Below are 24,547 nucleotides of genomic sequence, written 5' to 3'. Positions count from 1 at the left end.
ACCAGAGATGATCTGTATGTTATCACACTATAATTACCCAAGCAGATATTTGGTTAAAGAGAAAGATGAAACCTCATGCTTAGAGTTGGTGGGAAATTCCCGTGGGTTCTTAAAATTCACCATTAGCTGGCTCATTAATTTTTTGCTTCCTCCAAAATGCCCCCCTTGCCCTGCCACTGCTTGTCTCCTTCAGGAGCAGAGCAGTCCTGGATCTAGCTTCAATAGCAACTTCAAAGAGCGCAGCTGCGTCTCTCATCCTGGTGAGTTCCCCGTGGGGCTCTCCTATTCTGGTCACGTCCGACCTTGCTTTCCTTGCACATAATGCCCTGCTCTTCTCATTAACAAACCTCACAGCGCTTCACGAAGACCATCAGCCCTTCCTGGCATCCCAATGGGGAATCGGAAGGATGGGGAGGTTTGACAAAGCAAAGTGACTTTCCAAAGGTTGTGCCACAGCCCTGTGGCAGGCCAGCCCCTGAGTGGGTGTGCTCAGCATCCCGTCTTTTCAGAGAACATTAGCATCACAAAAGTTAGGGCAGGATCTTAGGGAAGGGAGTATTTCTTCACCCCAGCTCCCAGTGGATTTTCCACGTGCACTCGGAGATGCCATTTGCTCCCACACGCACACTCACAGGCTCACAAGCATCAGGATGCGAGTTCGACTGGTCTGGCGAGGGGGTGTGTGACACAGGATAAAGGACGCAGCTGAATCGTCATCACGTCTCTGGTATTTGTCTTGTAGTCTTCCTGACTTGTGGTGACAAATGAATTTTTGGGCAGTGTTTTATTTTGCTAGGAGTAGTCCTTTGCTATTATCTAATTGTAGCACTAGCAGGAAGAGGGACGGCATATGAGATATGCTGCAGCCTTGCTGCATCCTCCTCATGGTAGAGCGGGGTCTCCTATTAGCGAGCTGTTGCTGCTGCCACGTTATCCGAGCACAGCTTTCTGTCCTCGACACATCCCTCTGAGCAACTGGGAGCGGCATCCTTTGTTGTCAGTCTCTGCACCCTTGGTCTGCTATTGCTTCCCGTGTGTTCTTACACACACACATTTTTCATTCTTATTTCATTCGTATCAACCTTAATATTCCTCTTACAAGCCTCTGTGATAAGTTGATTGCCAGGCTTGGGCCAGCTGTCTCTTTTCTCAAGAGCCTGAAGGTGAACAAAGCCGTCAGACTCCCACCTTCCCCTTACAGGAGGAGGGGAAAAAAAAGAAGGAAGGACCAAAAACCCCAGCAAAGCCTGCAGATACCAACTGCTGAAGATCAGGTGCTAAATGAAAAGAGTCACTTTGGATTTTGTTTTTTTATAAGGGTTGCTTCCTATGAAGTTAAACATAGTCCCGCCCTCTGTTTCAGTCATTGGCTGCCCACTCTTTTGTATAAGGCAAGCGATGCAGCTGTCAGCCTCACAAGCTCATGATCTCTGCTCGCTGAATAAGTAGAAATGAGCAGGAGGTCACCCGTTGCCCTCTTCGTGGCCCTGTGGGCCAGCCAGCTGGGTGTGTGGGCAGTGGGGCGCTCCAAGGTGAACCCCAGGATCATCACAGCTCCGCAAGGTAAGTCCCGGGCTGCAGTCAGCTTCAACCTTGAGATGCAGTAGCGTCTGCAGCTGACAGCTACTCTCTGCACCGTGTGTTTTCTACCTATGTCTTGTCTTTTGAGAAGAGTTAGTCTTTTTTTATTTCTTTTGTCTCTTCGGGGAGACTTTTGGCTCTCATTAAAATGAGCTAAAATGCCTGTGGTCTTAGGAAGGGGCTTCTGGCTTCCTTGATTGCTTTTAATTTAATATTAAATCCCTGTTCTTGCCAAGTCCTTTCCTTTATGTATTCTAAAAACATTTTCCTACAAGCTGGGTATGTTAAAGGTTGTCGAAAAGCCCTGAAACAGACACAGTAACCATTTCCCGTAACTTGCAGGGAGAAATGGAGAAGTGTATTTGCATAATACAGTTAATTTTCATGTGATGTACTTACTCTGTTAGCTGCAAATGAGTTTTGTGAGTAAATATTTGCAGAAGATCTCTGTTCTCTGAGAAAATACATACGTCTGAAATGGCACACAAGGACTTATAATCAGATGTGATCTTAGCAGAAACTGAACAAAGAAATGTTTTCAAGGAGCAAGCTTAGAGCACAGCCCAAGCTTCGTGTGTTGAAAAGAGCAGACTAACGTTTACTGGTTTTATCATATGTCTTCCAAGCTTTTTGATTAATACCCTCCAGGGAGGCTTTAACAAAAGACCCCGTCTTGTCCCTGGCGGTTCTGGTGTTTGGCTAAGCCGGCGGGTTCAGCTGAGCTGCGGATCTCATGCTGCTCTGCAGTACAACAGCTCCTCTGTGTTTCCTATTTGCCGACAACTTCAGAGGACACAAATTTCCCGTGGTTTATTCTGCGCCATCTGTTATTCTTCTGCCGTTATTTATTATGCCCTTCTTCTTCTTCAGGCCCATCGCTGCCTGTGGATGAAGGGCCAGGAGCAGAGGGAAGGGCGGTGGGTGCGTGGCTCGGAGGTGGCCTCGCACAAAAGGGAGAGACACCGGCAGGGAGGGCAGCGAAAGGTTGCTCCTTGTATTGTGTCATTTGTTTTATTCACTGGGAAATGAAGTGGTTCAGAAAACGGGATGCAAAAGGGGGAGAAGGCACGGAGCCCGAGACTGAACAGAGGATGAGGGTCACATATTTCTCCATAGACGTTTCCCCTGTGCTGCTTGGCGGCAGGGGGAATTTGAATTACAGGGGTCTGGTCTGTTTGGAAATGCCTGTCCTGGAGTAAAACTGTACTGAGGGGGAAGAGCAAGCTCGGGTGGTTGATTTCCACCTGTCTCTGTGGGCTGTGCTTGGCATGCACACGCAGTATGGTCATTTGGCCCTTCCCTACATCTGTGTCAGACGGTGGCTTTCCTGGCACTGACTGCAAGGATCTGTTACCAAGAAACACCAAAGCCAATTAGTGTTAGGACATGTCCCTGCAAAGGGATCAGCTTATGCTTATCTCTGTTCCTCTCTTTTTTTTTTTTTTTTTTTGTGGTGGGAGCTTAGCTGGGACACAGGCCGAGAGGGATTTCAGTTGGGGAGGTATCAGAGGTAGCTGTGTGGCACACTCATTAGGAGACACTCATGTGTCCTATTTAACAGATTCCATTTTGCTCAGCATAACTTCTGCCCTTTAGGAAGTGGGTATGTGGGTGAGGAGGAGGATGGAGAGGAGGCTCTGGAGGATGAAGAAATGGGACAGGGGCCAAGGGGACGCGGTGGGTGGCAGGGGGCTCTCTTTAACTTCCCCAACGCTCCAGGCACAGTGAAAGGCAAGCACAGCATCTTTAATAAAGCCTGCAGGTCAGCACACTGCTGCTGTTTTCATCCACGTATAGAGGCTCATCCCTCGCTGTGGGGGTGACAGTGTTGCCGGGCTTGGTTTGTGGCTCGAGTCCTTGTCCTGGAGGCCGGGAGCGGGACGAAGAGCCGCAGTCCGGGATGTCTGCATGGGTGTTTGTGCTGGGGCTGGGCCTGGTGTGCTGCATTTGCCGTGGTGCAACACTGGCCTCAGCCCTGGGCTCTGTGGGAACTGGCAGCTCTTCACATAATTAAATTTCTTACACGCCCCAGCCCATCACTAGCACCAGGTATGGCAGCCTTAGCAAAGACACCTAGAGACATTACAGCCCTGCAGGTGAAGGGAGATATTCCTGGTGCTGACCAGAGCCCAGCTCTCTCCAGGAGGGAAGAGTATGTGTGTGGGATCCCTCTCCGGGCTGCAGTGCTGGGAGAGAGGAGGAAATTGGTGCTGGGCAAAGCTGCAGCTGCCCTTCCATCTTTCAGCCTTGCTCCCCTCACCAGTACCCCACCAGACCTGGGGAGAGAGTCCTGGCCTCGCTGCAGGCAGCCTGAACTGCTCTGCTGTTTCGCCCTGTGGTCCCTTGTCGTCCGGTTTCGTAGCAAGAAATAGGTGAGGGGACATTGTGAGCTGGGAGAAAAATGTAGCTGGGCTTAGGTGGCACGATCCTGAGCTCAGATCTGAAGACAAAGGAACTGAGTTGGCCTGTCTCAGTGCTTGGAGCTGCCTGGGTTTAAGTAATTTCACAGTCCTGGGGACTTGGACTTTTGTGGCAGTGGTTGGCTGGAGCACCATGCTCTGCGGATCTGCTTTTCTATTGATGCAGTGCGTATAAAGCCAGCCCCGAGGCCTCGGCTGCAGATGCTCTTCTGCCTTTCTTTTGCCTCCCTGATGCTGCAGCGCAGTGCAGGAGGGGGTAAGGAAGGGGCACGCCTTTCCCCAAGGTCAGCCCCGTTTCAACGTGTGCTTGGGAGCGTTTGCCACCAAAGGCAGGGCGAGGGATTCCTGGAGCCCTCCCAGCAGCCGGCACAGGTGGCCGGCTCTCAGGTCCGGCTGGGTAACACATATCTGACTCTGCAGGATTTCTTCCTCTGAGGGTAGGGACACTTGGAGCAAAGGGCTGAGGTCAGCTCCAAACCACTGGTCATATCTGAAGTGCTTAAGATCCTTTTTACTGGTAAGGACTTTGCCCCTCTTCCCCTTTGCAGCTGACCCAGCACACAGATGGGTCAGGATCTCTTCTGGCTGTTACCCTCCCCAGTGTCGTAAGGAAGGAAGACTACAAACAGCAAGTTCCCTATCTGTTGGGATTTGCAGAGTGGGAGTGAGTTCAGCCTGGGCTGGCGCAGAAGCAAGTGCTTCAACCTTGCACACTGTGTTCTTGCTTATCTTCCCTTTTATTTCTATCCTCCCCCTGCCTCCATGTATTTTTCTAACTAAACGCTGACCAGCTGGGCTTTGCTTTGAAAAAGGTGCATTCACATCCCACACTGAGCTTTTGCTTGTCAGCACAGATACTGTGTTTACTCTTGTGATCCATCTGCAGAGACGGAGACCGCTGTGTCCTGGGGCTGGGCAGAGCTGTCTGGGTGACAGAGCAGGCAGATACAGCCCCTCTGTACAGAGCAGGAGGGCGGCATCCCAGGCTGGCTGTCTCATGACCGGAAAGTCACTGAGCATCGGGAGAGCGGAGGAGTGCAGTGAGGACAACAAGGAGCCTGAGGGCTGGGTCAGGTTCCTATAGCCTGTGGCCTTTGGTGCCAGAACAGGAATAACTTTTAGCTGTTGCCATGCTTAAGATTGTCTTGTCCCTGTTTACTTGCATGTGTGTAGATCCAAGACAAACTCACAGCCCCTCTCTGGTTGCCTGCTGCATTTACACCTTGGGGTAGGGTGGGGTCTGGCAGTTTTAATTATTCCCCGATTTCTCATTGACAGATGAGGCTGGAACCTGGAACCTGGAGGGGATGGGTTCTGAGCTGGTGTGTAGCTCGCAGAAGATAAGTAGGTCCTTCAGGGGAAAAGAAAGATTATATACTTGACCCTTGGCTGCCTTGACTGGGTAAACTGGCTGTAGCCTGCCCTGGGTCACGGGGTGGGGGAGTCAAAATGGCAGTTCCTGGAAATTGCCCGTGCTGCCTGTAGTAGCTCCTGGGCTTTGCCAAGCTCAGCTGCCTCTCCTTGCCATGGGAAAACTGTGCCAGCAAGCAACCTCTGAGTGCTGTAAGAGCTCTCCTAGGAGCTGGTGCAACGGTGCTGCATTCAGCTAGCAAAGGAGGAGGAGAGCTGACCAGAGATGAGGTGGAACTCGTACTGATGGGGAGTGGTGGCAAAATGAGAGATCGTGGTGCTAGTACCAGCTTTTACTCCTCAGTGACAGCGGCATGGTTTTCTCAGGAGCCGCAGTCCACATGAGTGTGAAACATCTTTGTAGGACAGTTTCACATGAAGCTCTCGGAGCATCAACATTTCCAGGAGAAAGCTTCTCACTTTCCCAGCAACGCTATTTTCTGCAGACGGCTCATTTTCACAGGGTGAGTGATGCTGGTATCGTAAAATGTTGGTTGAAAATATTTTTTGCTGTGCACAGATTGAAAAAGAAAAACAAACCAAGCGAGTGAATCACAACCACCTCCTGTTGCAAGAGCGTGACACAAAAACAACAGGCATGGGCAAACTAATAATAAAAGTTGTGGCTGCTGTGCTGAAATGCTCAGGGCTGGGAGAGAGAGACAGATGCAAATTGTTGACCTGCTGCCCAGCTCTGTGCCAGCCCTTGGGCTGATTCAGGGTCAGAATTGCAGAAAACTGGCCTGGGAAGGTTTTCTGTAGTTGATATAGTTCATCTTGATGCTTAAAGCAGGACAAACTAAATCTAAGCCTGAGTACTTGAGTGCAAACTAAATCTAAGTAGTAAGTACAAAATGCTTTTTAAAGAAGCTTGTATCCAGAAAAAGGGCTGGAAGGTGAATTGGAAGGAGGAAATTGCTTGTTTTGCATCGAGCTCTCTCCTGTTGAGCTACATCCTATGGTGTGTAACTATTTCTGGTTGCTCCAAGAATAGGACTTGTTCCTCCTGTTGGGCACCCTTTTCAATCCCAGCTCCGCCCGCTGTAGTAGGCTGTGTCTAACTGCATCCGGTGTGACAGAGAAATGCTGTAAGAGTGCCACAGGAGCTGGATGCTGAAGCATCTCCTGCCATCTCTACTAATTTCAGAGCGGCTTAAGTCTGGAGCAACAGGCTTCATAGAATAAACCTAATATTGCCTTTAATGACAGCTCTGGTTCTCTAGTGCTATAAATATCCAGACCCCAGTTTGAACCCTGTTGACTGGTGTCAGCATTTTCCTGCAGCAATGATTCCACATCGAATTACCCACTTGGGTTAAATTATTCTCCTTTATCAGGCATGCGTGGACTGGGAGGGAGAGGGCATTGCAAGTTTAAGGAGCTGTAGGAGTTTCCTTGGGGAATGCACGGACAGTCCCAGCCAGACACCTGCCCTTGGGCTGCTCACAACAACCGTGGCCGTGGGTTTGCTCATATCTTGGATAACACAAGTTTTGGAAATTCTGATCTGAGCGTCTGGTTTCAAACAATTGACTGTAACACAGTGGTTTGGCTTTCTGAGTCTCAGTAATGCGGTGCTGCAGCCAAAGATAGACGTGAGAAGAATGGATATTGTGCACTCCCGCTGGCGGGGGTCAAGCAGGCAGAAAGGGGATGCTAGGAAGGTCTGCATGGCCCTCCCTGGCACAAATCCAGAAGGCTGCAGGGCTGAGACCTAGCTGACATTCATTACAGGGGTGGGAAGCCTACAGCAGCAGGTAAGAGGGCTGCAAAGAGCATGACAGGGCCCTTCCCCATCTAACAAGAAAGTCCCCTTGCTGCGTGCATAATCTCATCTGTTTTCTGTAGGGAACTGAAACTTTATCCTTCAGAGCCACAGGTCTCTCTTCACACCTTTAAACCTCTGCAGAGGCTGGAGGCTCTGTGGGGGGCTACACAGGTCCCCTCGCCCCATGCCCACCTCCTGGATAGCCTCCCCTGGGCTGGGAGGAGAGGGCATGAGCCCGAGAAGGGTTTCTCAGCTGCCCTGCCCTAACCAGCAGCAGGGAGGTGGGAGATGGCTGCCAATTAAGCTAAAAGGTAAAGTGTCTGTTTTTGCTGGTGGATGTGCATAGAGGTGCTTGGGACAATTTTTATTCTGGAAGGTTTTTTTATCGTAATTCAGTCTCTAGAAACTGATCTTCCTAGTGGGAGGGGCAGCCGTGCTCTCCAGATAGCAGCTCTCCTGCTAAAAGAATCCTTTTGTTGTTCTGCCGTTCTTCCAGTGACCGTATAATAAAATACCATAATCACAGGCCAAAGCTCCCTAGCTTCCAGCAGGAACACGGCACGGCTCGGGACTGTCATTACAGAGAACGGCTTTTGGAAAGTAACAAAACCTGGCTCTAAATTTAGCATCCGCAATCCGTAGGGTGCAGCAAGCAGCTCGGCTTCAGGGCTGGTAGGGAAAAATGTACCTGCTAGATGACAAGCTGCACCCGTGAAATCAAAGGCTCTGGGCTCATCTTGCAGTGGCACAGGCTTCAGTGCTGCATAATTTGGGGGGGGCGGTGAGCATGCAGCGGGGGCCAGGGGATATTGGTAATGTGTTAGCATGCGTAGGAAACGCTGCCATGCCTGTCATATGGTCATTTTGTGTTTAAAAAGGAGAAACCTGGAGCACGAACCACTCTGATTCAAGCCTTTAGAGGGTAAGCGGAGCCCTGCAGCGCTGCTTGTGCTCACGAAGCCCTGCCTGATGGCAGAGGTTTTGAAGTCAAGGCTTGTTCCTGCCCAGGTTGGGGGTCTTTTCTGTTGCTGGCTGAGTGGGCGTTTGGGACCGATGCCGGCGCTGCCTCTGGCTTGGAGGCCCCTTGCAAAGGGGTTATAGGCTGCATAGCTCTCAGAAGAGCTTTTGAGCAGGCATGCCCATGCCCAGCAGCTGGGTTACCAAACCGAGAGGGTTTTTTTTTCTCTTTCTTCGTGCTCTCGCTCACCCCTGCACTGAGTGCTGCTGCCTGCTGCCAAGATGCTCCAGAGCTTACCAGAAATAGAGTGGAAATCGTTAATGCGCCAGCATATTTGCCTTCTGTAGTGTAACTCTAAAAAAGCCTATTTGTCTAGTTAAAGTGTGCTCTGCAAGCTTGAACCTTTCCTCTGTGCTAGCGCAGCCCTCCCGGGCATTTGGATTGCGCGCAGGCTGAGAGCTTTTGTAGGATATGTCCCTGATAATGCGGGCTGAATTGTTTTCTCTGCTCTGGAGCATTTTGCTGTTGATGGCAGGGATCTCTCGAGGGCAGCAGAAAGCAGCCGCATGAGCACCCCGTGATTGCAGGGTCTTCAGGAGCGGCTGGGGAAGAAGCCAAAGAAAGGGCAAGCAGCGTTGTATGGCGGCAGCCAGGAATGTAGCTTGGCCGAGGGTGGAAAAGTCCCGCTGTGGAGAGGACGTAGATGTTACTGATATGTCCATGGCCTTGCTCTTTCCTTCGGAGGAGTGCTTAGAGGGAGTCGGAAGCAGTCGGGGAGGGGTGTGCGAAAAGATAGCGTGAGGTTTCTTGGCAGATGATTAAATGCTGCTTGTCTCCAAACTGTCTTGGGGGAGAGACAGGATGAGAAATACCAAACAGATTAAACCCATCGCTCTGACTTGCTGCGAACTTAAAATAAGAAAGAGGAGTGAAATGTGTAAGGCAATCAGGTCTGGGTTTGAGTAACGTGGGCTTCCCAGCTGCATGTCTGCCCTCCGTGCTTTCACATCTCACTTTCTTCTGCGTTTCTCAGAAGCGCATGGACCCCTTAGCAAGGGTTCAGGGCTACACATCCAATCTCCTGTGGGTTGCCCAGTGCTGGGCTCACTGGTTCTCCATGTGAACGACGATGGTCACAGATGGAAAATGGAGAGCGGCACACAGCCCAAGCCCTTGCTCTCAGCTGTGCTGCTTTCGGGAACTGAACCGCAACCTTTCCTACAGGATGCAGGGCATGGGAAAATTACAGTCAGGGCTTTTACCTGCCCCGGGCTGATGGGAAAGCACTTTGCCTTTACTGGGAAGCCATCTTACTCCATCCTTTCTGGTCACACACGCGCTCTTGGGATGCATCTCTGGGAGTGGCTGGGTAAAGCAAAGGCAGCTGCTCTGACCTCGCAGCGTTGCTGCCCTACCTGGCCAGTGCCCTTCCCTGCCCCGGTGGGAGAGGCTGTGTCGGTTATGAAATATGTAGGAGATGACTGATGCCTGCAACAGGGCTTGTTCGATCTGCTTTCCAGGCCCTGCCCTTTCCAGAGCTGCTGGTCACAGCCGGTGACTGCTCTTGGACTCTGGCAGTCGGTACTAGAAATGAGTGTACCTGTGTTTCACCCGTGGTTTTCCTGCTTGTGCTGCGTGCTCAGGGCAGGAAGAAGAGAGATTTAAGCAGCGTGGCTGCTGTGTAAGGCTCTCAAGGTGGGCACAGACACAAGCTGGGGGTCTCCCCGTGGCAGGGAGAGCCCCTAGGAGAGCAGGGACAGCTTTAAGGAGCAGGAAACACATGTGTCTGTGTCTGGTCCCGCTTCAGGAAGAGACATTTTTAGCACTCTGATTGCCTCTTTTCCGCTGCTGCTCACCAATGCCTTTTGGCTCATGGCAGACTAATACCACAGAGGAGTTTTGGGGGAGTCCCTGCAAGCATCTTGAAAAGACGGCGGGGGAGAGGGGGGACCAGGAGGGGAAGGCAGGCAGCACAAACCCCTTTTGAGATGCACCAGCCACTGGGCTGATGGGCACCAGATCATGGCCATGCTCCCAGTCTGCTACCTCGTGCCAAGCTGAATATGTGGTGGACAGGGACGGAGTGAGAGAGGGACAAGGATGATATTTGGCTCTGGAGGGAGCTCTTAGGGGTCCGGGATAGAAATCTAGAGGGGATGGGGCTGTATTGGTTCTGCTCTTTTTATTTTGCTTTCTTTGAGATATGACTGGTGTTGGAGCATAGGTTGAACCGAAATGGTGCGGGGCTGCCCCACACACTGAGCGATGTTCCCTGAGGGGGCGATCCTTCAGCCCATGCCTCTGCTTCCCCAGCGCCGAGAGGTAGCTGTAAGGATCCCGGCTCCCAGGAGTGCAGCTAAATCCCTCGGCAGTGTGCTGGTGGTGTACATCAGGGAGAGGAGGGAACAACGGGCCAGGTTTTTTCGTGAGCAATGAGAAGGAAGTGGTTTCCCACATTGTATTGCCTTTTCACCCCTTTCTCAGAAACCCTTCCGGCAAAAGTGTATCATTTTCCACAAGGCGTGTTGGCCGGTGGCGTGTTGGAGACCTTGCAGCTCACAGCCCTTCAATTACTCCATGGCAGGTCAGAGCAAACCCCTCCAGCGTGTCCCTCCTGGGTCATCTCATCTAGAGACAAATTGCTCCTATAAAAAACCCTGTCGCTGCAGGATCTGCTGGGTCCCAGAAGCCCATCAGACTGCTCGAGGCGTCCATCCCCTGGGAAGGGGACAGCTGGTGGGTGAGCGGGGCTCTGGGGAGCACCTCCCTGGCCCGACTGTGGTTTCCTTGTGTCACATTGCTCCTTCTGGGCAAAGTCACGGGGGAAGGAAAACCTAGCCGCTCGGTGAGCACAACAGCTCCCCAGAGACATACTTCCTCCTTCTGAAATGTCTCAACTTGGGAATTTTAGATCATTGTAAAAAAAATTGCAGCTTGGCTTCTTGCCGGCATCCGCAGCAGAGCTGGGGAGACAGACGGTGTGTGGCTCTTGGATGGGAGCAGTGTGGTTCATCAGTCCAGTCCCCTCCCAGGGATGGAGGGGACCCATGGCAGCCCCGTGGGGTGTCTCCATCCCTCTGGGGTGGGTGCTGTGAGTTCCCATGCTCCCCTTAGAGGGGACCATCTGCTGGGGGGGCTCCTGGGGCTAGTATCTCGCCAAACAGGTAGGAAATCCAGGGATCATCCTCCTGGTCTTGCCTGGGGGAATAGTGAAACTGGAACTGCACTGCAGAGTGATGTCAGAGCTGGATCTGGGACCGGGCATCCTGACCCCAAAGTGGGTGACTAAGGCAGTGGACCTGAATCACATTCCCGGCCCTTAAAGGAAAGCAGTCGATCTGCCTGTGCTGGGCTGCTTGTCATGCATCCTGTGTGAACTGGGGGAGCGGAAGAGGGATCGATGTCATCGAATCGAGACGGCTCTCATTCCCAAAAGCAGCATGATGTGCAGGAGCCTGGAGCACACAGTCAGCCCTGACTCATGGCCAGACCTGCACTGCACAAGTGGAGGGGACGAGACCCAGGGGACCTCCCTGCATTGCCAGTCCTTGAGTCAGCATCGAGAAGGTAGCTTTTCCTTCTGCCGTCAGAGCCAATCCCGGTCGAATTGCAGCAGAGACATGCTGCTATCAAGGTCGTAATCTGTTCAGTCTATTCAAACAGGAAGGAAGAAATAAAACCTGGGAAATGAGAAATTGTTTGGAGAAGGATGTGAGCAGTGCCATTGATTCAGGCAGGAGCGTGCTTGCTGTCAGACCTACAGGCAGCAGAGCAGGTGGCACTGTCATCGGCGTAGTGCCGGGGAGCGTAGGATGCATGACGGTGATGACTGACAGCGTTATAACGTGTTATAGCGAGAGTTTCTGGGGCTGCCGGGTGGATTTGCCTGGGTGTCGGGGAGCATGGTGGCAACAAAGACTTGGCTGTGTTCACCGTGGTGGCAAGCTTCGGCGCTGCACCAGTTTAAAGCCCATTTTGCCATTTGGTGGGTGGCCCAGCCGTGTGTCCCCATCATACGGTAGCAGCAGGAGAGTTTGAGAGAATACAGGCAGCTTAGCTAAAGGAACTTCTCCTGCTCAGGGCAGCACAGGCCCTGTGGTGTGGAGCGGGTAATGCCAGGGAGCAGGTAAACCCCATACCCTGCCTGGTTTCTCTTCATATTCCAAGGGGGGTCCCTCTTAACAAGGGTTTTATGAGCAGCAAGTGAAGGATCTGCCTCTTGTCTGCATCAGCGCTGCTCCAAAGAAGCAGCGGGTTCTTATCTTGTCCTCCTTCCCTTTTTATTTTTTTCCAAGCTTTATTTCAGTTCCTTATTTAAAATGCTGGCACCAGAGCAGATTTGAACCATCACCTCCATTTTAGGGAGACGCAGTCCTCCCCCAGCATCAGTGAACAGCAGACCTGCAAAGACTCGCCTGCTACTGGTGCTGGGAGCCACGCAAGCCAGTGACTAAGCTGAGCGTCTGGGATGCCAGAGCTGGCTGCCAGACTGGGGAGCGGTGGAGTGCGGAGGGGAGAAGGACCGCCATAGCTGAGTCAGCCCTCCAGCCAGGATAAGAGCTGAGTTGTTGAGTTTGCCTGCAATGAGGCTGTACGCCCACGCTGCTTCTCTAGTTGGACATCTGTTCTGGAGGTGGGGGGCATGCTTCCCCCCTGCACAAAGCTCTGGGATTCTCTGGGAATTGGACCTTGCCATGGTGCTGGGGAGGACCAGGCTCTGCCCAGGCTCTTGGTGCCTTTCTGAAGGGGGCTCCGGAACCCAAAGGGAGCCAGAGAGCCCTTCAGCATATCGTTAAAGCCAGATTTGCCCAAGCTGTGTCTAGGAAGGCCAGCCCATTTCACCCTATGCCCCGGTCAGCTGGGAAGCAAGATTGCTCTGTCTGTTATCTGCATTGCTCTGTGTGTGTTTAGGATACGCCTGCCCGCTCCCATCTCATCCAGAGCATCTCCCTCTTCCTTTCCCTCCTCCTCCGTTACCTCACCCTGCAGGCATCCTTCCGAGATGCACCGGCTCCCTCCTTCTCCCTCATTTAATAGTATTCTTCTTCAGTCTGGTGTGGTACTCTCCATTTCGCCTGCAAAGCACAAAGCCGCTCTTTCTCCCATTCATTCCTCCGGACCGGGTTTGCATTTCAATTGACAATTGTGCCATTGATTTGCACGCTGACGGTGGGGTTTGCAGTAAATGCCAGGCAAAGGGACTCAGCGGGGTTAGTGAGGCTCTGGAAATGAGCCCTGTGTCTTCTGAAGCTCCGGACTTGATTTCAGAGGGAGGGTGGTGGCAGGGTCATGCCTTCCCGCTTCCAGGGCAGCGAGCCTTTCTTTGCAGTGTCAAAAGCAGCCTTGGACTTGCGAGGAGAGGATTGTCCCCTTCTTTGGGGACATAGTGTGGGCCATTAGATGCCCTCTGCCTCGTTATCCCTGGCCCTTGAAGCCTTTTATAACGCAGGCTCCTGGTCTGGGGGTGCAGGGCAGCTCCCCCCAATCCTGCCAGATGAGAAGCAGAGGCGAAGGGGATCAAACCGCTTGCCTAAGCCGAGCTGTTTAAGGCAGAGCGGGGGCTGAAGGCCAGCTTTGCAGGTCAGCCAGAGGCCTGATGTGGAGGCAGAGGGATCTCGGCACCCGCTTACGGAAACACCTTTAAAAAGCTCCCTTCCAGATCAAGTTAAACCATCTCTGGAGCTGCAAACACACTTCTGGGCCCTGGCTAGCAGAGTTGTTTACTCTCAGCTTAGTGATTCAGTGTGGTCCCCGGGGAGCAGTAGGATAAATAATACGTTGGTGCCAACGAAATTGTTGGTTTGGGCTTGTTTGTTTCTGGCTGTCTGGAGAGAAGTGTGTCCTTGCAGGTTGTCACAGCTCTCGGAGCTGAGCTTAAGAAAGAGGCAGTGTTGTGAAAAAGCCTCAAAATGAAACCAAAGGTAATAGGAGCACGTGGGGCTGAAGTATGTAAAAGGGTGAGGTGGAGGAAGAGGATTGGGGAATGTCTGCAGGTGTATATTTTCCTGGATTAGCAGCAAATTTAGGGGCTGGGCTGGAGGTTTGAAAACAAGAGCAAAGTTTGCTGAAGTCTGGCCAGACCTGCTTGTGGCGTGTTGCTGATGGGTTGTGCTGGCAGTGGTAGCTGGATGGGGGAGAAGGGCTTTAGGGGCTCCCGTGTGCGTGGGCTGTTGCCTGCCTGCTCTGCAGGTTGGGCCAAGAGGGGGATTTTCAGGACTCCTGGGAAGGGGGATGGTGAAAAGGTGATTAGTCCTCTCCTCCCCGGCAAGCATAGACTGAGTCTGTGTCTGATGAGATTCCCCAGGCTAGCTGGCATGCCTGGTTGGCTTCCCGCTTGTAGGGCCACTTAGGCAAATGAGTTGCACAGTCACTCTGAAAAGACTCAATGCCAGCTTCTCCAGCAGGCAAAGCATATGCTCAGGAGTTTTTCCGAGTCCTTGGACAGAGGAGAGGCAGTAGGGCTGGGGAGGGGACGGGGAGCGGGCAGGGAGTACCTTCCAGTCGAGCTTTCCTGGCTACGAGGTCCCGACTGCCAAATCCCCCCCCGCTGCCATGCAGCCCCATGGCCTCTGTCCCACGGTGCAGGGGAAGTGCAGCCTGGAGGTGTTGCGTTAGCAAGAAGCTGCGGGCTGGAGGGCAGTGATAGTTTCTGTACCATGGCACACCTCCACCCTCTCTCTTTGTGGCTGAAGTGCCCTTGCAAAACAGCGGCTGGTGGGCCTGGCAGGGTTTCCCATCACCAGGCGGTGGCTGGCAGCAGCCCCTGTTGGCCAAGCCGGTGATGGGAAAGCCTTGCTGTCTGGGTGCCGTTTAACCCTGCAGGGATTAGAGACCCCGAGGAGGTGCGACTAGCTACTGAAGTGGAGAAAAAAGCCGCAAATCAAGCAGGCATTCAGTAGCCCAAATGACCTCTAATACATCTTTTTTGCTTACGGCTCTGCGGAGCCTTGGCAGGACCCCTGCGCAGTGTGCTCCAGGCAGAGGGGGAGTGCTGGGCTGTGCAAAGATTGTCCTTTGCCTGTCCTGCCAAGTGCCCCTATAAATAGAGAGGGACACGTGCCACTGATTAATTGCCTGTCTGTGCAGGCAGCCAGCTCCTGAGGCAGACTCAGCCTTTGTCTGCTGGGAGCAGCAGCACTTGCCAGGAGAGAGGCCCTCTCTTATTTGGAAAAGGGAAAAGAGGGAGAGATGAAAATGGAGTGCCCTGTCATGCTAAGCAGAGGTCAGTCCCAGTCGGAGACTTTTCCCTCTCGGAGGAGCAATACCTCCTATGTCGTTGCTGCAAACTACAGTATGGGATAGGGTAGCCTACGGCAGCGCATGTGTGCTGCGTGCATTGCACCCTGCCGCGGAGCTGGGCCCCGACACGGCTGCTCAAAGCTGCCCAGATGTGGCTGCACCATCCCGGAGAGGGATGCAGGACCAGCAGACTCCATCCAGGGACAGCAAAAGCCCCAGGGGAGGAGGCTCACAACTGTGCTGCAGTGCAGGGCCAGCCTCCCACACCTGAGCTGGCAACGCGGATGGGAAGGGAGAATATTTTCAGGAAAGAGGAGCCGGAAAAGCTAGAAGGTGAAAGAGGAAGGAAAGAGGGGAGGATAGGCAGTTCTTCCTCCCAGCTGAGCCTGGAAAGCCTCCCATCTGCAGCAACTAGTTGTGACATGGGTCCTAGGTCTTGCAGCTCACTTCTTGCTCACGTCTGGGGCGTGGAGGAGGCGTGGAGCCCACGAGTTGCGGCTTTACATGCACCCTTCCCCTGTCACATGTGGGCTCTGGCCAGGGGGCTGCAAACCCTGTCCATGCGTCCTGGCCCTTGGAGGGAGGATGCTGACAGTGCAGCTGGAGGCTGGTGAGGAGAGGTGTGATGCTGGGCTGTGGCTGGTAGGAGATGATCTACCCCGTGGGCACGGGGAGGTTGACCCCCAGCTGCAAGGCAGTGCAGCAGCTCCTCTCCCATTCAGCCAGATAAGAACTCACAGCTCCAGTTAAACATGTGCAAGGTCCCAAAGTGTGGCACAAAAAGCCGTGGGCATGTCACATGCAAGAGGGTGCAGGAGCCAAATCTACAAGGCAGTTGCCTGGAGTGTTGTCAGAGGATGGCTGGAGAGGGGAGGGAGCCCTTCATCTCAAAGCTGGGAGGCAGGAGGCACTCGGCCATTAGAGCAGGCGGGAAGGCAGCGCTCACCTGGCTGCTGCAGAGCCAATTCTGAGGAACTCTGAGCTTCTGCTCTCCTACAAGAGCTCCTGCAGCAACGTTCCCCTTCCTCCTTCTCTTCCTCCATCACCAGCCCTGCAGGGGCCAGGCAGGCCGCTCCATTGTGCAGCTCTCCTGTCCCCTGGGGCCAAGGGGGCAATAGCTCAGCTCTGAGCCTGGGAGCTGCCTTTCCCTGCCTGCCTGGTGCTGGGCCAGCCATCCCAGAGGACCTCCAGCCCCGTGTCCTTGTTATTCTTATCACTCCGAGAGCATGGAAAGGGAGTTGATCAGCCTGAGCTGGCTGCGGGTGCTCTCTGCAGTCAGCTGCGGTTCCCCTGACGAGTGTCTCCTCTGTGCTGTTCCTAGGTGCGAAAGAGTATGCATTTCCCAGGAGTGAGAAGTACCCGGTCTTCTATCATAAAGAAAACAGCTCAGCCATCTACATCGGGGGAGAGGGAAAGCTTTATTACTACGACTTTGCAACCTATGAGAACTACACAGTAAGGATGCTCTGCTAACAAGTTTGGCCCTGGAGCCCAATAAGAAAGTGTCCAGCATCATCTCACAGCTCAAATGCTAGATACCTTGCTCAGTGTCTTTGCAAGCAGTGAAGTCAGGCCTGGAAGGGTCTGATCTCTCCGCAGCGTGCCCCATCCATCCGGGAAGCCACAACATCAGTATGAGGAATGGCTGCAGCAAGGGGGGTGCAGCCTACACTGGCCATGGGAAGGTTCCTCCCAGGCTGTCGTCCTCCTGAGGTCTTTGCTGTCCCAGAGGGAGGATTTTTCTGGTGAGGGACCCTTTCTTTAGCGTGAGAAGGGATGCTCAGACTCATGTCACCGGGGAGAAGCTATGTTCCCATCCCTTTCTATTGTCGGAGCCCAGGCTGCTTTTCCTCAAAAGCAGGAAGTTCTGGATCAGCTGGGATGGAGTTAATGCAGCAGGAAAACCCCCCAGTTGGCTTTCTCATGACCCCTTCTTGTCCTTCTCAAACAAGTCAGTTGCTGAAGTTTGCGCCCAGATACTTCCCTTGTTCCCAGCAACAATGTAGTTCATGTGTCCCAACCCTCAGACACCACCACCCACTACTGAACACCCAGTTCCTCACAACAATAGATCCTCTCCCGAAATCCTTTGGAGAGCAGCCCAGGCTGGCTGCCAGTCATGCCTGCCACTTCGGCCCTGCATCTCCACTTCTCCCCATCACCTTGAGGGCCTGAGAGATCCAGCCCAGCCTCCCCAAGGGTTTTCAGATGCTGAGGTGGGGAAAAGGGCTGTGTTTGAGTGTTTAATGACCTTCTCGCCAACACACTTTGCTTCTTGTGAAGAGAGTGACTAGCATGTAGTGGATGGGGCTGAGCCCACATCAGTTGGCTTTTAGAGGGAAGGAATTAAAGCATCTCTCTCTCTTTTTTTATCTTAGGAAGACTTCCCAGTGAAAAATGAAGGACAGTGCATGATGCCTGGGAATTTGGTAGGTCCTACCTGTGGTGGAACAGCGTATGGAACAGCTGGATGGGTGAGGGTTGGAGGACTTGTGTTGCAGGATTGGTGGGGAAGGAACTGTGTATGCTCCTCGCGTGCTCTCTCTGGGTGGAGACCTCCAGTGCCTGTGGAGCAGGAGATCAGATGAGATGATTAACTAGTTTCCTCTTCTGGCTTTAAGGCCTATGAAAAAACTAAGAAGCCATATAGCAATGTGCTTGGTAGTCCTGTGGGCTTAGAGCTGTGGGGCTGTGCTCTGCCGTTCGCAGCCACTCATGCTCCTCTTCTTTCTCTTGCAGGAGGACAATAAAAATTACCTCACATTAGTGGAGAAGTATGGAGATGGGATGTTAGTGTGTGGGACCGGCGCCTGTGCTCCCACCTGCTGGAACTTGGTATGCTGTGGCCACCTGTGATGGGACCAGAGCAAAGCAATTGCTGTTTTGTTTCATGCTATCTCCATCTGTAAAATGGTGCCCTGATCCCCGCTCCTTCTCAGAATGCTCTGAAATGCCCAAATACCAGCTCCCTCGAGGAGCTTATTGTGACAGCACATGTCCGCATGTGCCGCCTCTGTGCTCACTTGTCACAGCCCCCCTCTCCTCATCTCTTGCCTGCCCACCTCCTGGGCTCTGCTTGGCCCATTTGACAATTGGCTACATCCTTCCCACACTTATGGACCATTTCTGTCCTTACCCAGACGCAGAGAAAGGAGAGCACTTCATGGGATGGGAGAGGTATTGCTCCTTTCACCCCTGACTCGAATACCCTCGTCGTCGTTGATGGTAAGTCTGACCGCTGGCATATTTTCAGTCGTAGTGCTGTGCAGGAAGGCTGGGCCTTCTGTAACAAAAAGGGGTGCCTTGAGGCTGCTCCAAGGGCTTTGTCCCTCTGCTCTAGTTGGCAATCGGCCTTAGTGCTTCTTGCTTTTGCCTCATTGAAATGCACATCCTTCTAGGACAGAGCATGGCACAAGGTTGTTTATTCCTGTCCAGGGTGTGGGTGTTGGGTCTCTGTGTAGGAGGCTAGAGTGCAATGGAAACAGGGGGGAAGGAGGGTCCTGCAGTAACTCCGCTGCTCTGGACCTGGCAGAGGGACAGATGAGGATCCTTCCCAGAGGTAGAGCAAGAATCTGTCCCTGCCACTCTTTAAGTAAAAGGACTGGGGGAGTCCTGCCAGTCCTGCTCAGTCCTAGGCAGTGAGGACTGGGTTTCTTGACCTGTATCCACCATCTCTGTGAGTCCGTGTGCCCAGAGAGTTCTTGGTTCTCTGTTTTCTTCTCACAAACCCTTCTGCCCCCTCTGGAAACGGCCCACTGCAAATGAGCCTTCCTATCCCACAGGTCATGACATCTACTCCACCATCAAGAAGAGCCAGCAGAACGGCAAGATACCCCGTTTCCGTCGAGTGAGAGGGGGTGGAGAGCTGTACACAAGCGACACAGTGATGCAGAGTAAGTGTGGGGGAGATCCTGAAGGTGAGGGACCCGCCACTTTGCCCCACCACGCAGATCAGTTGGACTTTTTGTCAGTCCACAAGTGTGGGCCCTAAGTACACAGCACAGCTTGGAGGGGTACATCCTCTCTGCCCAGCTAGGGTGTAACTCCAGAGCTGCTTGTTTGGGTTCAGTCACCCCTAGAGCTGTGGAGAGGGCTGATCTGGTCCCCGTCCGCAATGCCAGTGAGGAGGGGACCCAGCAGCTCCCTCCAGCTCTTTTGCTGCCAGTTAGGGGAATTTCACCTCTTTGCTTCTGGGACAAAACAATTGACAAGTGAGTTCCTCTCGCTCAGGGTGAGGAGATAGGGAAATGGAGAGAAATGGGTGGCAAGTCCCCTGTCAGATGCTGGAAGAAAATATGGTTGTGTAAAGGTGCCCATCAGCTGCTGTGTGGTGGTGGAAACAGGAAGAACAACTTCTGCTCTGGGCAGTGGCCCTTTCCAAATCCCCAGCCGGGGTGAGGCCTTGAGGCAGGAACATGTTGGGCTGTGCATGGGACAGTGTGGGGAACAGAGAGACAGGACCCTCCTCAATTTCCATGAGCTTATTACATTGCCTTCCCCCAAGCGTCCCCAGTGACACTGGGAAATGGGAGATTATTGAACCCCTGGCCAAAGAAAAAATCAAATCAAAATGACACCAGGGCAAAACAGAACTTGTGCGTGCAGGGCAATGGAGGAGGCAACCAAGGCACCAGCAAACAAAACAAGACCCAGAGCTGCGAGGCTGATCCCATGCTTACACAGAACTCCCTGCCACAGGGACGTCAACTAACAGTGCTCAGAGGGACCCAGCCGCTGCTGGGGATGCCCTTTATGGCAGCGGTGTATTAATAGGAAGAGCGTCACTGGGTTTTCCGCAGCAAACACAAACAATGGTGCAGCTAGCTCCCACCGAGGGAGCCTTCCTCTATGATAATAGCTCCGTTGCGCAAGAAGGGAGAGCTGGTTTCCTTTGCTGCTAAGCAGCCGAGGCTTCACTGGGCTTTGGGGACTTCACCTTCAAGGGAATGGGTGCGTGGAGTTGGGCAGGAGGGAGAGGAAGGGGAACCCACTGGAAAGGTGCACGTGAGGAGCGGTTGTTAGTGCGATGCACCAGTCAGGTGTAGAGGATGGGCTTGGACCTGTCCTTTGCCTGGAGCACAGACGGTGTTTGCATTTCCTCATTTTGTCTGAGGGTGAGTGGTTAGCTGTAGAGCACGCTGGTTTGGTCCCCACTGGTGACTTTTCAGAGGAAACGTGTGTGTTCAGGCCAAGGTTTTGTGATGGCTCATTTCCCTTTACAGACCCTCAGTTTGTCAAAGCCACCACATTAAGGCACGAAGAGCCTCACCAGGACAAGATTTACTACTTCTTTCGTGAAGACAACCCGGATAAGAGTCCTGAGGCCCCTAGAAACATCTCCCGAGTGGCCCAGCTGTGTAAGGTACCACAGGAACAGCGTATGGTGGGGAGGCAAGAGTGTTACAGGGTGGCAAATGGACATGCCAGCTCACCTAGTGTTATTGGCACATGATTTGGCCCCTCTGGCTCAATTCTCTCCTCTGCCACAGAGTTTGTATGGGGTACGGCCACGTCCTTTGGCCTTCCCATCCTCTGGCTCCCATCTTGCCTGTAGGGGAGAGAAAGCCCTGTTCTGTCTCGCTGGGATGTTAGAGAGGTAGATGATTGTTGCAGTGACCAGCATCAAATATACCTCTGGAGCATCCCCCAGTTATCCATCCAAGATGCTGGACAGGGAGGACTTTGTGTTCCTCTCTGCCAAACCCTGACTCCCTGCTTTTCCTCTCCTCCAGGAAGATAAAGGGGGAACCAGTTCACTCTCTGCTTCCAAGTGGACCACCTTCCTGAAGGCCAGCTTGATTTGTGTTGACCCAGTCACCAAGGGCAACTTCAACTGGTTGCAAGATGTTTTCTTTGTCCCTGCAAGTAACTGGCGGCACTCCAAAGTCTACGGGCTCTTCACAAACACCTGGTGAGGGTCTTTGCAAAACGGAGGGATGTCCTGTCCCATGGGCCAAATCCTTTCTTTCAGCCCTTTAGTCTCTCTGGCAGGTACATGGGTGGAAAACAGCCAGAGAGGGCAGGGTCAGCGAAGGCGCGATGCACACAGCCATGCCCCAACTGTAGAGGTGATGGCCAATGTCTCCCTGACTTTCTCTTTGTCTTGTTGCCTGCAGGGGAAGCTCTGCTGTTTGCGTCTATTCCTTTGGGGACATTGACAACGTGTTTCGGACATCCAGACTCAAAGGCTATAATGGTCCCAACCCAGAGATCAAGCCTGGGCAGGTGAGTGAGTGATAAAAGATGCCTACATGAAGTGGAGAGGCCTCCCGAGGCCAGGAGAGCTGGTCCCTGCTCTGCCACTGCAGTTGTCAGAATAGCTGGGACAGGTGAGGGGATGGTCCCACCACTGAGCAGCCAGGTGAGAGCTGGGGCAGCGAGAAAGGTTGTAGGCACTGCAAGAAGGATCTGAGGTTTGTTGATGGAAACAAAAGGAGGCTGGATAAGGTCCAACGCCTTCATAGAAAGCAAGGGGAGACAGGCTCTTACATGCCTCGGCAAACAGATCTGTGAGCTCTCGTGTGTGAAGCTGGAGGACAGTGTCTAGCCTTGTGTTTGCTAGCCTCGCAGGTTTCACCAAGCCAACCTGTAGCCCAGCCCTGCGGTTCTGAGTGCAGCACTGACCTGGCAGCAAACAGCAGGGTGGGGGGAGGCTCCCCTAAGCCTCTGGGTGCGTAGAGGAGGACTCACAGGGCATGAGTCTCCTAAATCATGACTTCTGCAGAGGAGATCACTGGTGGGACCTGACACGAGCACAGTCACAGCAGCCCCAGGGCTTGTGTTTACACCCAAGGCAGGCTTGTGCGCCATGCCTGGGCATCCTCCTCCGGGCTGAGGTATCCGTGCTGTGCCCTGCTTTGCTCTCCTGCCCTCAAGTCTCATCCTCAGGGGACCTGTCTGAATCTGATGGTGGCTTTTGTCCCCTCTTGCCACAGTGCGTTTCCTCTGGACAGCACACCCCGAGCGAGACCTTCAAAATAGCTGACAGCCACCCGGAGGTGGAGGACCGTGTGGAGCCCCTCTCCCCCACCAAGAGCCCCTTATTCCACAACAAGCACCGCTACCAGAAGATTGGGGTGCATGAGGTCTCTGCGGGTGACGGCCGCCGCTACAATGTGCTTTATCTGGCAACAGGTACTGGGAACCATTCCCTTTGGAGTTCCCTGGAGTTTGCTTTCCCCTCGAGGGCAGGGAACCCAAGGGAAGCAGATGAGACCCCCAGTGCAGAGTGAAACAAGGGGCTGTGTTCCCAGCTTGGCATATGTTTGTCAAGCAGGAAAGAGCTGCCAAGTCCCAGTACAGCTAAATGCATCCAATTTGGCTGCATAGGCAAAGACAGGCTGAAAGCAGAATCCCAGCACATGGGATTTACCCAGTTGGGCTGCTTCAGCCTGTGGTAGGTCTCAGGCTGTGTTTTTAGGGCGAGGGAGGGGTAGCACAGCTCTCCCCAGGAGCAGCTTTACACTGTCAACCAGAAATCCTTTGGAAAGGGACCCACTCTGTCATCTCCTGTCACTGCTTGCTCTCGTGCAGCAGCGCAGACTTCCTGCAAGGCCAGCACCTCTGGCTGGAGACAAAGCCAGCTGATCCTAGCTGCCAGAGTTCCTGGGGCAGCTGGAGATGCTGCGGAGCTGAGCCAAGGCAATTCAGTTGCAGGTGAACGGGATGCAGAGCAAAAGGTTGGCGAGCTCAGTCAGGCAGCTGCCCAGAAGGTGCAAAGGTCCCTAACCCAGCGCTTCCCTCACTTGCCTGCCTACCTCCCTGGGCTTGCTCCCTATGGCTGTGCTCATCCCTTTTTCTGCACTGTGCTGGGATTTGTTCACTGGCACTTGTGGAGGGTCTTTCTGGGGTTTTTGTTTCCTAATCTGTGATTAAAAAAATGCAGACAGTTCTCAGTAGGTGGCCTGGGTTGGATTAGGGCCCACGCATGCTCAGATTATTCTTATCTTGCCGAAAGCCTTGGCTTAAATGCAGCTAACGCCTTGCAGAGTCCTGCCAGGGAGCTTGCTCCAAGATGCAGGGCTTGGCAGGGCAGCTGCCCAGCCTCGCTGGGGTGGGCATGAAGGCAAGGGCCAGCACCTGGGGGGGTCCTAATCCCTGCCTGACCTGGGGTCACATCTTTCACCTTGCCCTGGTTGATGGTGGAGAAGGGAGCAACTATTTGGGAAGGAGAAACCATGCAAGTAATAAAAGAGGGTAAACAATGAGGATTCCTGAGCCCTGTTCCCTCAGGATCTGCCTTTTCACCCCTCCACCAAACTCTCATTTTCTTAAATCACCAGTTTGGAGTCATTTAACTGGGGAGGGGAGTCAGTTTAATTAGAAAAACAGAAAGGCAAAGACCCAAGTCTTTGCCTCAGGCGAGCAGTGAGATGAGGCTCACACAAGAACAGGCCAGTGATCAAAGCAGAGTGGAGTTTGAGAGCGGTTGGTTTTTCTTGCTGAGGCCGTTACAGTGCAGCTGATCAAAGCAGGCACAGCTAGGTCCCGAAGGGCAATGGGAAATGGGTTCCTCGTGGCTCTTGGCTGGGAGGATGACAAGGCTCTGCTGTGGGAAACACTACTGTCTGGGGGATGATTTTGTAGCAGAGCAAGCAGGCTCCTTCTGAGAAAGGTCCTGTCTTCTCTGGGTGGGTGGTTTCAGGAATCCAGTCAAGCCTGGCTCTGCAGAGTGGGTATTGCCTGCCACAGCATGGGCTGGAGGCAGAGCTGGTTCCCTGCCTGGCTTCCCCACCTCTGCCTGCAGCCCCTCTGCCTTGCCTTTCTGCTCTCAGCATGCTTCATCAGGGCTCTCCCCTCCTTTCTAGACAAGGGATCGATCCACAAGATCGTGGAACTGCCGGACGGGGTGCAGAACATCATGGAGCTCCAGGTCTTCCCAAAGAAGGACCCAATCCAGTCCATGATCCTGGACCACAAGAGGGTGGGTCTCTGCCTACTCCATAGAAAGGAAAAGAGTGGGTCAGGCTGTAGCTTTAAAAACAGGCAGCAGGGGAGGCAAGGACAGATGGTTTAATGACAGCTCCTGGGTCTGGAAGTAGCCTCTGGGTGGGTTTGTAAGGGGTCCCGCAGCATGCTTTGCTAAATCCTAACAGCTGGGCTGATGTCCCCAGTCCTGGGTAACTCTCTGTGTGGTCAGTGGGCAACAGAGCTTTTCAGACACCTCCTGTC

General features: G+C 53.3%; 2 protein-coding genes across 8 annotated transcripts in view; both read left to right on the top strand.

Moving 5' to 3' along the window:
- UBL7 (ubiquitin like 7) overlaps positions 1-16,767 on the top strand; it is a 33,857-nt gene extending 17,090 nt beyond the window's left edge. The window contains exon 12 of the mRNA XM_082322729.1: positions 16,698-16,767. The gene's annotated coding sequence lies outside the window, so the exon portion shown is untranslated. The remainder of the gene's footprint in view (positions 1-16,697) is intronic.
- SEMA7A (semaphorin 7A (JohnMiltonHagen blood group)) overlaps positions 1-24,547 on the top strand; it is a 33,616-nt gene that overhangs the window by 5,280 nt on the left and 3,789 nt on the right. For 2 of the 7 annotated variants that reach the window (XM_082322721.1, XM_082322720.1), the window contains exons 1-11: positions 1,425-1,563; positions 16,698-16,831; positions 17,755-17,805; positions 18,116-18,211; positions 18,517-18,601; positions 19,159-19,269; positions 20,599-20,738; positions 21,109-21,287; positions 21,493-21,601; positions 22,312-22,510; positions 24,184-24,299. In XM_082322721.1, the coding sequence (XP_082178847.1) occupies positions 1,452-1,563; positions 16,698-16,831; positions 17,755-17,805; positions 18,116-18,211; positions 18,517-18,601; positions 19,159-19,269; positions 20,599-20,738; positions 21,109-21,287; positions 21,493-21,601; positions 22,312-22,510; positions 24,184-24,299 (1,332 nt within the window). In that variant the 5' untranslated portion in view covers positions 1,425-1,451. Of the gene's footprint in view, positions 1-1,424; positions 1,564-16,697; positions 16,832-16,864; positions 17,122-17,754; positions 17,806-18,115; positions 18,212-18,516; positions 18,602-19,158; positions 19,270-20,598; positions 20,739-21,108; positions 21,288-21,492; positions 21,602-22,311; positions 22,511-24,183; positions 24,300-24,547 lie in introns of those variants that run through there. The other 5 variants (XM_082322722.1, XM_082322723.1, XM_082322726.1 and 2 more) reach the window with 4 other exon arrangements.

The sequence above is a fragment of the Platalea leucorodia genome, assembly GCF_965183815.1.
Source record: "Platalea leucorodia genome assembly, chromosome: 9".
Taxonomy (NCBI): domain Eukaryota; kingdom Metazoa; phylum Chordata; class Aves; order Pelecaniformes; family Threskiornithidae; genus Platalea; species Platalea leucorodia.
Note: the sequence above shows the minus strand (reverse complement) of the source record. Positions and strands in the feature narration are given on the sequence as shown.